Raw genomic sequence first — 11,579 nt, 5'->3', positions numbered from 1 at the left:
TCCGCACCATTCAATCTACAATTAATGGCTCAGATTTAAAACTGTATGAAAGGCAACTGTAGCTAATCTTAACCCATGATTCGTTAGTAATAACATATCACTGATATCAGCAACAAGTCATGTGAATAACTGGAAAAATGTTTTTTTGGTTATAACAACAATTTGTGAACTTTTATGATTCATGTGAACGAATCAATAGTTTGGTTTTCTTTTGTTCTATGCCTTAGGTTTGTATTGCAGTGGTCCATGAGACCAAACATGGGTCGAATTTTTTCATTTGTCGGGAACCCCCCTTTCATCCACATGCATTGACAATTACACTCATGTTCAAATGATCCTATAGTCCTATACTAATAACTATTATTCTTAAGCTATAATGCAGAACTTCCACTCTACTTGTGTATTTAAGCTTGGGTTTTCAAACTCTTAGAATTGAGAGAAACTCTTAGAATTGAGAGTTGGACCTAACACAATCCTAGAAAATCAGCTTGTATGGTGATGATGGTCTCTACTTTATAAACACATATTAAGTCATCTCGCAACCGATGTGAGACTTCTTAAAACACCCCACTCCCTCGCGCCCAACACTATTGGGTTTGGGACGCGGATATAAATAGTAGATGGCCCGATCAAAAACCTGATAGCAGACGGCCCATCGGATTATGGAGGAGACTCTTATACCATCTTAAAATTGAGAGTTGAATCTATCTCAACCCTACAAAACCAGAGCTTGTGTGGTGAGGATTTTGCCTCTACTTTACTAACTACGCACTATACATCACAAAATTCACTGCAGTTCATATAAATCCAATAGCAAAAGATAGTGAATATAGATGGATTTCTCATTACTAAGCAATTCAAAATTAGGCACTTTGAAGTTTGAATTGAGAACTTCATTGATCAAATTGAAAGAATGCAATCACATTTAAAATCATCATAGGAGTGAGGTAAGAATTGTAAATTAGTTTCAAGGAACTCTTAACCTTTAGCAGCAATAAGATCATATATATACACACACACTTATTTATCTACATCAAATATCTATTAACATTTAACGGTTTAATATTGAAGTACACGTCACAATCAACACTGGATTTAAGGAACAAAGGAGAAGACAAACAGCCCAAGAATTTATATTCTTCAATAAGAAAAGAACTTATATTCATGGAATCGATCTTCTTTTTGCTGAAAAGAATATAGGAAAATGTCCTGTGGCGCAGAATGTAAGCAGAGATAGGCGCCATCATTTCTTAACCTGAAAAATTCCATACCAGCTAACTTATGTGTAAGCAACTCATTTAAGAATTTCAATTACTGAAATAATTCTAAGTTCTAACCATAAGTTCTAAACAGCTTTAGGCTTTTAAGATTTTAGAAGACTCGAGTGGTGACACAAGTAAATATAACAGTGGTGGTACAATAGCTTCAGAAACAAGTCAACATTTATAAGATGAAGAAATGTCTCCAGCTGATTATGTATACTTAAAGCATTTTCTAACATGATTTGCAATTTTGGCTCTTCATTATTGTGCAAGTGCTTTAAAATAGTGGTTTATAAGAAATTAAAATACCAAGGCTTTAGAATTGTGACTTGTTCATCAGATAATGTATTTTCAAATAATCTTCGATATATCTAAGGTATTGATCATTCGTCAATGAATCATCATTCTGAATGATTTCAGAATCTTACATTGTTCTCCGAATCTGACTCTGTATCTGGGATAAGCTTCGGGGCACCAAACTCTTGAACAAGTTCCCTGCAAGAGATAGATTGACGCCGAAAAATCAGATATACCGAAAAGTGAGGGGATGAGCCAAGCAAAATTTCAATCTAACAATATTGAACGAAAGGTTAGCACGTGTTTGGATGCAGTGTTTTGAGATATGAAATTTGATTTTATTTTTGAAGTCTGAACCAAACATGATTTTGAGATGTTTGATTACTTCATATCAGAATTGATTTTAACTTCATTTGACTAAATTTGATTGATAAAAAGTAGTCTTTGCATTGAAAACACATACATTCATATTACATCAAACTTACTTTTAAAGTTAAAAAAATGTCAAATATAAATCAATTTACTTCAAAATCGATTTTAACCAACAGGATCAACATGTTTGGAATCGAAATCAAAGCTCCGAGTTGTAGCTTCCGTGATCAAAACAGAGGTATGATCAAAACCAAAACAGTTATAATGATAAAAGCACTACCTTTCGGTTAAGATTATTTGTTGATGAGACAAAGCTGAGCTCGAATTAGTAGCACCAGACTCCGAAACTTCTGATCCTGTGGGTTTCTCTTCAGTTATTCCCTGCAAAAAGAAAAAAGATTGTCTCAATTCCATTGCTCATGTGACTTAAGCAATGAAAACACAGTATGCATCAACAATACAAACTCACAGCAGAAGTATTCTTCATCCATTCGGGAAATTTATCTGAAAGAAGGCTGATATATCGCTCCATCGCAACCTCTGGACTCATGTTCCCCAGCTTTTGCCAAGCATTCCTTGCACAACGTAAGCAGTACTGTCGATCATTCATAAAAAGCAGCTCTCAACCCTGCTATTATAACTAGCTATCAAGCTATACCATGCAACTTGTATAGCACACCGGTAGTATGTGATGCTTACATTTATTCATCAAATTTGATCGTTTCACGCCTAATTTTTCCTTCATGAATAACCTTTGTATCTTAGTTTTAGTGATTCGTTCACTATCACTCCATATTTTGTGTATGTTCTTTCTCGGGGAATGCCAGTCAAATTCATTTGAACGACCGAGTGACTACTTTTGCTAGGATCATAGTAGCCTAATGGCTATTTATTTATGGATTAGTGTATCCAATTAGGTTTTGTTTCGTGTACTTTCTCCTAGTGATTCAAACTTAACCTCTAACCAGAAACAAACAAATTTTCATCTTTCTGTACCTAACAAAATTTGGTATTGATTGGATTGCTACAATTTCTACTTGTACAACGTACTATTACTAATAAAAGGATCTTGTAACCAATCATATGGTGGGTCCGTGATATGACTAATTTCTTGCTTCATTTAAAAGGAAAATTATATTGGGTATGAAATTTGGTAAAACTTGTATGAATGAACAAGATTAAAGGGGTGTTTGGGAGAGCATGTGTGAGCTTCTATGATACATTTACATTTAAGGGTATGGAAAAACTTCTAAAAATAGCTTACGGTATATTCACAAGCTGTTTTCAACTTATTTTTATTATTTCCCCCAATTAACTTATTTCCATTAGCTGTTCTCAGCTTAGTTTTATTTTCCCCTAAGTAGCTTATTTCCATAACCTGTTTTAAACTGATGCATAACTTACTTGCATTTCCTATTTGATTCTAGAAACAACTTATACATAAGTTTTCATATGAAAAGAGCTCAATAAGCTATATATCCAAAGTCCAAACTTACCAAAATGAATCATTGTAAGCAGGCTATAGATTTACTTTTACAATGACATCTAACAAACATTTCATCATATTATTAATTATTATAAAGGACCTATTTGAATTGATTTATTTGGCCTTAGCTACTGGCATAATTTTTGCCAGTTTGGAAGAACTTATGAAAACAACTTATGATAATTTTCATAAGTTCTTTTCAGCTTATTTTCACAAGTTCTCTAATATATAGCTTATGAAAACAACTCGTAGCATGTATAAAAACAATTGATCTTCATTTTATATTTTGCTATAACTATATCTTATGTAAGCTTGGACCATAAGTTACAAATAAGCTGAAAACATTTTGTTGGTTACATTAAGCTAACGAGATTTGAACCTAAGACCTCATGGATACCAGTCAAACCCCTCACCACTAGATAAATTTATTTGGACCGTTTCTCGATTTGTGGGTGTCATCCTTGTGCAGTGTTGTGACAACATTTTAGTAATTTTAGCAATAAGTAAATAAACATCATTGCTATGTTCAAAATAAGCATAGTCGTCTAATAAAACAGCATTCATCCAAATAACAAGGCAATGCAATTGAACAAAGCATAAATCGATTAACATGAAAAATTTGATACCATTTAGCACGTGCAGAGAGTTTAAGTGGCATTGGTTGAGATTCACGGCAAGGTCCTTCCATAGCAACCTTATGAAGTCCATACAACTCCATCTCCAAATCATCATCACAATTACCAATATACCCTTTCTCACCAACAAATTCTGTAGCCTCCATAAACATCTTCTCCACCTCACTCCTCTCAATCCCTTCCCATTCCCAATCATCTTCATCTTCATCTTCATCTTCATCTTCATCATCAACCTTCTCAGTTGATTTTTCTTCAATCATTTCTTCCACAACTTCATCGTTCCTCCGTTCAACAGAATCACCACTTTTCACGACGGTTTCTTCTTTCGAAAAATCACCAACAACGTTGGAATGGAATTCAACCTTAGTATCTACTTCGTTTGAGCTTATCGGCGTCAACTCGACACCAACTTTGGAACCGGAATCATCAACCTTAGTCTCTGTTTCGTCTGAGTTTGTCGCCGGTAACTCGAAAGCAACGTTAGAACCGGAATCAACCTTAGCCTCTGTTACGTCTGAACTTGTCAGCGGTAACTCGCCGGTAACGTTGGAACCGGAATCAACCGTAGCGTCTCTTACGTCCGATTTTGTCGGTGGTAACTCACCGGCAACATTTGAATCGGACACAACCGTAGCGTCTCTAGTATTATCATGTTCGGTTTCTAAATTCTTCGCTATTGCAGTAACATGAACCGGAGTAATAAAACCGGTTCGGCTCTTTCTTTGAGGTGAGTGAACCGTCAACCGGTTTTCAACTCGATGAACCGGACCAACCGGTTGGTGATGAACATGAACATGAGTGTCGGTGGTGGCAAAGGAAACAAGTTTTGCAACGATGAATGAAATAAGAAGTGCCACAGATGCAGTTACGAGAAGATCACTTGCAGTTACAAGCTCCATAATAATAGTTTCTATTATTGTGAAATAAAATGAAAATCTAAATGAAACGCTAAGATTTAAAAGAATTTGGATTAGGAATTAGAACGTTAGGGTTTGTTATGGAGAGAGAGAGAGAGAGAGGTGAAATAATAGAAAGAGGATTTAGAATTTAGGAAGGAAATGATTAGAAGGAAGGAACAGAAGAAAAAAGAGGAAAGGATAATGATCTTTCTGCATAACAGAGTAAAGCATATTCTGCGGGTTTTTTTGCTTTATGCTCTTGAATAGTAACGCACATTTATTTTTATTTTCTTGTTTTGTTTGTTTATAAGATTAAGATTTAATGATAAAAAAATGTAAATTGTTGTAACTTTTTCTTTGTGTGGGGTCTTTATTGTTGTTGTAGCGAGATACGGGTGACAGAGTCACCGACGTGTTGTAACGGAAAAGTGCAAAATATGGATGGATCATGGATATGTACATGAGTCACCACCACGTCGATTATTTTCATTCACCACTTGTTTCCGCTGTTGTTAGCCGCCGGCGGTAGGATCACTTGTGACGTGATGGATGGAGGGTTTTTTTTTTTTTTTTGACTTAGGATGGAGGGGTCTTGTGTGGCGGGTTGTCTTATACGATTGATCTTATCTGATTAGAATGGAAGTGACAGATAGTACTCTTCTTAAATACGATAGAATAACAACTAAAATATTGTGATTGATAATAGATGTCAATCGTTGACAGTCATTGCATAAGAGTTAACGTTGATCGTCATTGCATAAGGGTTAACCGTTAACGTTGAGAAGAAATATGTGGTTTTTGGGCCAACGTGTTTATGGACCGAGCTCAATGCCTAAGTGAGTGGATTGCAATTAGGCCCCAGTCCAAAACAACAATGAAATTAACTAGAATGTTTGCACTCTTATTCCTTTCAAGACGTTTTACATGTGTATGATTAATGTTTGCACGCTAACAAATCAAATCTTTGCATCTTCTTATGTCTGCATACATATCCAACAATGTTAAGGAAGCAAAAATAGAAATTATTAAATACTAATTTGTGCATTTTGACTTTTGAAGCATTAAATTTCTCATATCATTAAATGTTGAATTTCTATTTTTGTATATCTTAACATGTGTCATAAGGACACATGTTAACAAGACCCTACTAATAATTGCACGGTCTTAAACACAATGTTTTTAATACATGCACATCTACTAATGCTTATTATTGATATCATCCAATCGAGTGTCTTTTTCTCTCTCATGCATTTAGTGATTCTTGCATGCCATAACTCAGTTTAAGCTTCTATTTATTTCTAAAGCATTGACTAGAAAACATAGCACAAACATCCAATTCGAGTTATGGAATCTGAACTTATGAAGAACATAGTTCGAGTCCTAGAACTCAAACAATAAAGATTTGAATAAATATGTACTAATGTTTTGTTTTTTTTTGAAAACGTGTATGCTCATCAAAGATTTGATGAAAAATGGCACCGTGTAGGTGGTTTCGGATTTTGAAAGTTTTAGGAATTTATTTTGGTATTTTTTTAGAAAGGAAAGAAATGGTTGGGTGGGTGGGGGTCAAGTCTATATATGTCAAGCAATTGAATTCTAGAACTCAAGCTGAGATAAAAATGTTTTGTTGGGGGCATGAGAGCCTAGAAGTTTAGAGAGATCAAAATATTATAATTTTGAGATTTATTTTTGTCATTCTACTTATTTTCTCGCGCATTATGAATTTATCAAAATACTTCCGTCTTCTACTTAGGTAGAGGACCTCTAAAAAATATTCTACATTTATAACGTCCGTTACTTAAATAGCAGAAGAGTAAAACGGAAAAAACATAGGGCGTGCGAGAAATTGGTATGGTGGCACACGTAAATCTCTAACTTTTTAGATAGTAAGGCCCGTTTACTTGCGTTCTCCAAAGTGTGGGCCTTTTCACGTTTTACTCCATTACATTGGACTTGAGCTTCTCCTACCTGCCCCTTGATTTCAAATCCTAGGAAATTTCATTTTATTCTCACCCTGCATTTTACTACCTACATTAACGACCTTACATCGCTACTTATATGTACTACCTACATTCTACCTGCATTTTACAACAACTTATTTTACGTCTTAATTTTAGTTTTTCTAATCCAAAACTTTTTTAATTGCCAACTTAAAAAAAAAAAAAATACTAATATGTGCCTTTATGACAATTATTAGGTGAACTAAAATTAGAAATTTTGATTTTAAAATTATACATTTTATTTTCTAAACAGTTCAAATTTGTTTTTTAAGACATAAGTACTATTTATATAATTTTAACCTATATCTTTTATAGTGGATGATATACACCAAATACATTAGTCTTAGAATCGAGATTTATGTCTAACTCGTCCTTGCAAAACCGGTTTGTAGGTGAGGATTATCCTCACTAATAAACACACATCCAGGTCAACCGATGTAAGACTTCTTAACTGTTATTCAATGAACTTAAAAAATTGACTGTTTCTAATAAAAAAATAGAGGTAATATTTTTTAAAAAAAAATTGATTTAAAAGAAACAAAACCACAATCTAACTCTCACATGATTTTCCTCCAAAAGAGATGTACCCATAACTGATTTAAATTTAATCTCATCTATGGAGTATTTGATAAGAGTATCAAAGAGAATTTTATAGGTTAATAATTCATACGTTATTTGTTTTAGGAGACCGTTAATATGTGCATATATGGCACATGTTAAGGTAGTAAAAATAGAAATTATGCCTTAAAATTTGTGCATTTTAACTTTTCAAGCATTAAATGTCTTGTATCATTAAATGCTAAATTTCTATATTAAGATACCTTATCATGTGCCTTATATGCACATGTTAACAAGACCCTTTGTTTTATTATTGGAGTTTCATGACATGTCATACTTCTACGCATATCAATGAAAGAGAAATGAAAAGTTACTATAAAGTTTTTTTTATTTTACAAAACTTTAAATGTTATGTGAAGGGTAAAAAATGACAAACATTATAATTTTTTACAACATTCACAAAAGTTAACAATTCCTGCGTAAAAAATGTCAAAGTGACTTACATTTTGGAACCGATAGAGTATTTTGTTGAGTACAAGTATTTAAGGAGTGTCACATTATCACATAGGAGTTTCATCATCATTCATTGTTTCTTGTTAAATACCCCCTTCTTATTAAAATGTAATACCTTGTCACTAATTATAAGATTATATTGAGAAAATTGCGGAGATTAAGAAAATGAGTTGTAACATTAAATTTGTTGACAACTAATATTATTTTTACAAATTTATCTTTTAAGAAAGACAATGAATTATTGTAAATCAACTTATAATTTAATACTACAATTTTTTTCATTCTAAAAGCGACTTATATGTTTTAAATTACGGTCGCGGATGCGGTTGTTGCGAATGCGATCATTGCGGTTGCTGCAACGCGCAATGCGGCTGTGCAGCATGAAATCATTTTGAAATTTCACAAGCTATATAAAATAAAACTACTATGTAACTACACTATTTATCCACTATTGCATAGTCTTAATTTATTTTATAAACATTAATTTGAATGTTCTTAAAATATACAATTGAAATATGAGGAGGGTTATATTGACTCCAAGAGTAAGTTATAAAAGCTACTCCAAATCATGACCTTTGATTTTAATTTCAATTAATGGCTAAGATTGATTGATCATAAAACACAAAGTGAGACTTATTTTTTTATTGTATTGGAAAATTATCAAAACATACCTTAAATAGAAGAGAATGAATAAATTATAATCATCAATTGAGACTTATTTTTTGATCACATAGGAAAACAAGGATTCCACACACTCTGAAATGATGTAACACTAATCGTTTGACAATCCTGCTTCTTTTCATTAAATTTTTTACGGTATGCTTCTTTTCTTTTCAATTTTACAAGTGTACCATTTTTTTTTGTGGTGTATGCTTTTTTTGTTACAATATTCTCTTTGCTTGTACTTTTCTTATTATTAGTTCAATATTTTTTGTTTTCTTTTTTTACAAATTTGAACAATAGGTTAATTTAATAATTTAATTTGTAATGATTTTGTTGAAGAAACAAACAGATTTTTAGTAATGGATGTCAATGTTTTTGAAGAGATTCCATGTAATATGCAAGTAGAAGTGGAAAAAAAAAAGGGAGAATCTTGTTTTGACAATTAATGATTATAATTAATTCATTCTCTTCAATTTGAAAAATGTTTTGATAATGTTCATTTTCCAGTGTGATAAAAAAATAAGTCTCACCCAACTAATTATTATGAATCAATCTTAGCCATTAATTGAAATTAAAAACAAAGGTCATGATTTGGAGTAGTTTTTATAACTTACTCTTGGAGTCAATATAACCCTCCTCTTGAAATATTGTTAAAAGTATGATTTTTCATTATATTTGACACAAATTAGGATTTGAAGTTCATAAATTTTATTTTTTGGTAAGAAAATTTACATCGCTGAAAACGTCTGATACGACTTCTGATGCGGTTGCGGCCCGCAATTTAAAACCTTATTCTACAACCTTATACTACTCATTGCTTTGTTGAGCTAATAATAGAATAGAACAGGGGAGGGAGGAATGAATGAAGAGAGTTCTGATCCATTCTTAAATGCAGCATTTGTAGTAGTGAAATGCGAGCCCCAAAGCACATTAGTTATTATTACCCCTACTGATACTACTGACACACAAAATAAGCAACTAAACATACCATAAATGCACCATTAATTTGTAGTGAAATACAGTACTAGCTGCTTTCTTTCTTCTTCTTCTTCTTCTTCTTCTTCTTCTTCTTCTTGTTTAGGAAAAAGGGTCATAGTATAGTATTTGATATTGCAACTTGTTTGACCCAATATAATTAAGGAAGATATTTGATATCATGACTAATTATTCCTTCTTTCTTTTTCTCTCTGTCCTTCTTTCAACCCACCAAACTGGGTTTTGCATTTTTAGCTTAATCCCCATGGCTTCGACGATGACGGCTACAGTGGCGGATACCACACCACCACCTTCAGGAGCTACTTCCACTCGACAGATGGCGGATCCCACCACCAACCTCTTTGTCTCCTCCGGTCCGTCTTTTCCTTCTTAATTAACTTTCTCTAATATTGTTTTGGCATTATTGCTCATCTAAATCATCCTATATGAGTCTGAATCTTCTATCAAAGAAATAGATTGGACTTCCAATATTGTTTTGACTTTAACAATTATAATTTTTATTTTCATGTTATCTTTGGGAAGAGCAGGGTGCATGCATTGGTCATAAAAGTTTCCAATTCCCAAATTTTTTCTTGCATGCATTGTTTTAATTCCTTTTTTTTTCTCTATAAACATGATTGATCTTTTACGGTGAGCTTAGTTTAGTTGATAAAGACATTTTATATGCAGAGTCGGAGTTGTGTTTCAACTCCGGACACTCCATTTATCCAGGAGACAAGAGTCTTAAGGTGATTTGGGAGTTTGTTGGAGGAACAGAGAGATTAATTAGAATGATAAGGAGGTCATGAATTTAACTCCCTCATGCCCTATCTAACAAAAGTAACAACTAACTATTAACATTAGCCATTTAAAAAAAATCATGATTAATTGCAATTGCATTTAAAAACATTGGTTTTGCTATTATTGTTTTGATTCTCAGAAGCATAGTTGAGACTTGATAATTTCTCTCAAAACTTGAGTTTTTGAAATTATACAAGTATTTTATGCGAGCCTTTCATGTAAATATTCCACTCAAATATTTTTTTAATGTCACCTCAGATTTGGTTAATTCAAGACATGGTGATAAAACAACACCAATTGCAGGAAGCAAGAAACTTAAGGTACGCTTCATCTTAGGATTCTATTATTTCCATTTCTTAAATTAGACACGGCTTCATAAACTACATGACCAAATAATATTACTTTTTTGCGATCGAATTGTATATTTTATAAGTGTTCAATTTCATTAAATTTTTAGGAAAATGTTCATAAGATTAAAAGCAATGAAAAAGTCAATATAGGCGATCAAGTAACACTTGAAGATTACAATCCAATCGATCCATCACCAGATGTAGCAAAGAATGTAAATCCAGGACCAATTCAGCATGGAACTCCTCTTATGCCATTCATTCCAAAACCTCCACCTCCTAGTCCTCCTGGTCAAGATGACTATGATTAGTCACAACTTGTTATTTTCTTTATGCTAGAAGAACCAATGCTAAGAAGATTGCAATAATGCTAGAAATGTAGTACACTAGCTAGTGTTATGACCAATATTTAACACTTTAGCTATTGTTGTTGGGTCAAAAAGTGTCTTCTAAAAGAGTATGTTGGGTGGCATTTCTCATGCTCAAAGTGAAGACTGTACTGTTGTGTGTTGTCTTTAGTTTGCACAGGTTGTTTGCTTTATTTGCTATGTAATCTTTGGTTTTTCATGTGTTATTGTTCTGAAATAACAATGGATGTAATGTAATGTATTTTAGCAGTAATAATTTTTAAGTGTTTTCAGCTATGAACTTTATTTCTTTTCTTTTGATCTTTCTTTTAACTATACTCCAACATATTGTGACACTTTTTACTTCAACAAAATTATCGCATTCACTATCTTTTTACTGCCTCATGTCTTTTGATTCCCACTT

General features: G+C 32.8%; 2 protein-coding genes across 3 annotated transcripts; one reads left to right on the top strand and one right to left on the bottom strand.

The window, feature by feature from the left end:
• Positions 1 to 871: 871 nt before the first annotated feature.
• LOC123911490 (acyl-CoA-binding domain-containing protein 3) lies at positions 872 to 5,296 on the bottom strand. 2 transcript variants are annotated; one of them, XM_045962917.1, is made up of 5 exons: positions 4,044 to 5,296; positions 2,401 to 2,506; positions 2,212 to 2,312; positions 1,691 to 1,757; positions 872 to 1,255 (listed from the first exon to the last, which is right to left on the bottom strand). In XM_045962917.1, exons 1-5 carry the CDS (start codon positions 4,949 to 4,951, stop codon positions 1,244 to 1,246), a joined length of 1,194 nt encoding a protein of 397 aa, XP_045818873.1. In that variant the 5' UTR covers positions 4,952 to 5,296; the 3' UTR covers positions 872 to 1,243. The 2 variants fall into 2 exon arrangements, 1 of the variants encoding a protein (XP_045818873.1); XR_006810546.1 differs by lacking the exons at positions 872 to 1,255; positions 1,691 to 1,757 and having other exon boundaries at positions 2,401 to 2,526; positions 4,044 to 5,238.
• A 4,467-nt stretch (positions 5,297 to 9,763) lies between these two features.
• Positions 9,764 to 11,503, top strand: LOC123896844. Its single transcript, XM_045947250.1, has 4 exons — positions 9,764 to 10,034; positions 10,720 to 10,781; positions 10,919 to 11,195; positions 11,227 to 11,503. Exons 1-3 carry the CDS (start codon positions 9,842 to 9,844, stop codon positions 11,117 to 11,119), a joined length of 456 nt encoding a protein of 151 aa, XP_045803206.1. The 5' UTR covers positions 9,764 to 9,841; the 3' UTR covers positions 11,120 to 11,195; positions 11,227 to 11,503.
• The last annotated feature ends 76 nt before the right edge of the window (positions 11,504 to 11,579 follow it).

This window comes from Trifolium pratense, linkage group LG1 (assembly GCF_020283565.1).
Source record: "Trifolium pratense cultivar HEN17-A07 linkage group LG1, ARS_RC_1.1, whole genome shotgun sequence".
Classification (NCBI taxonomy): Eukaryota; Viridiplantae; Streptophyta; class Magnoliopsida; order Fabales; family Fabaceae; genus Trifolium; species Trifolium pratense.
Note: the sequence above shows the minus strand (reverse complement) of the source record. Positions and strands in the feature narration are given on the sequence as shown.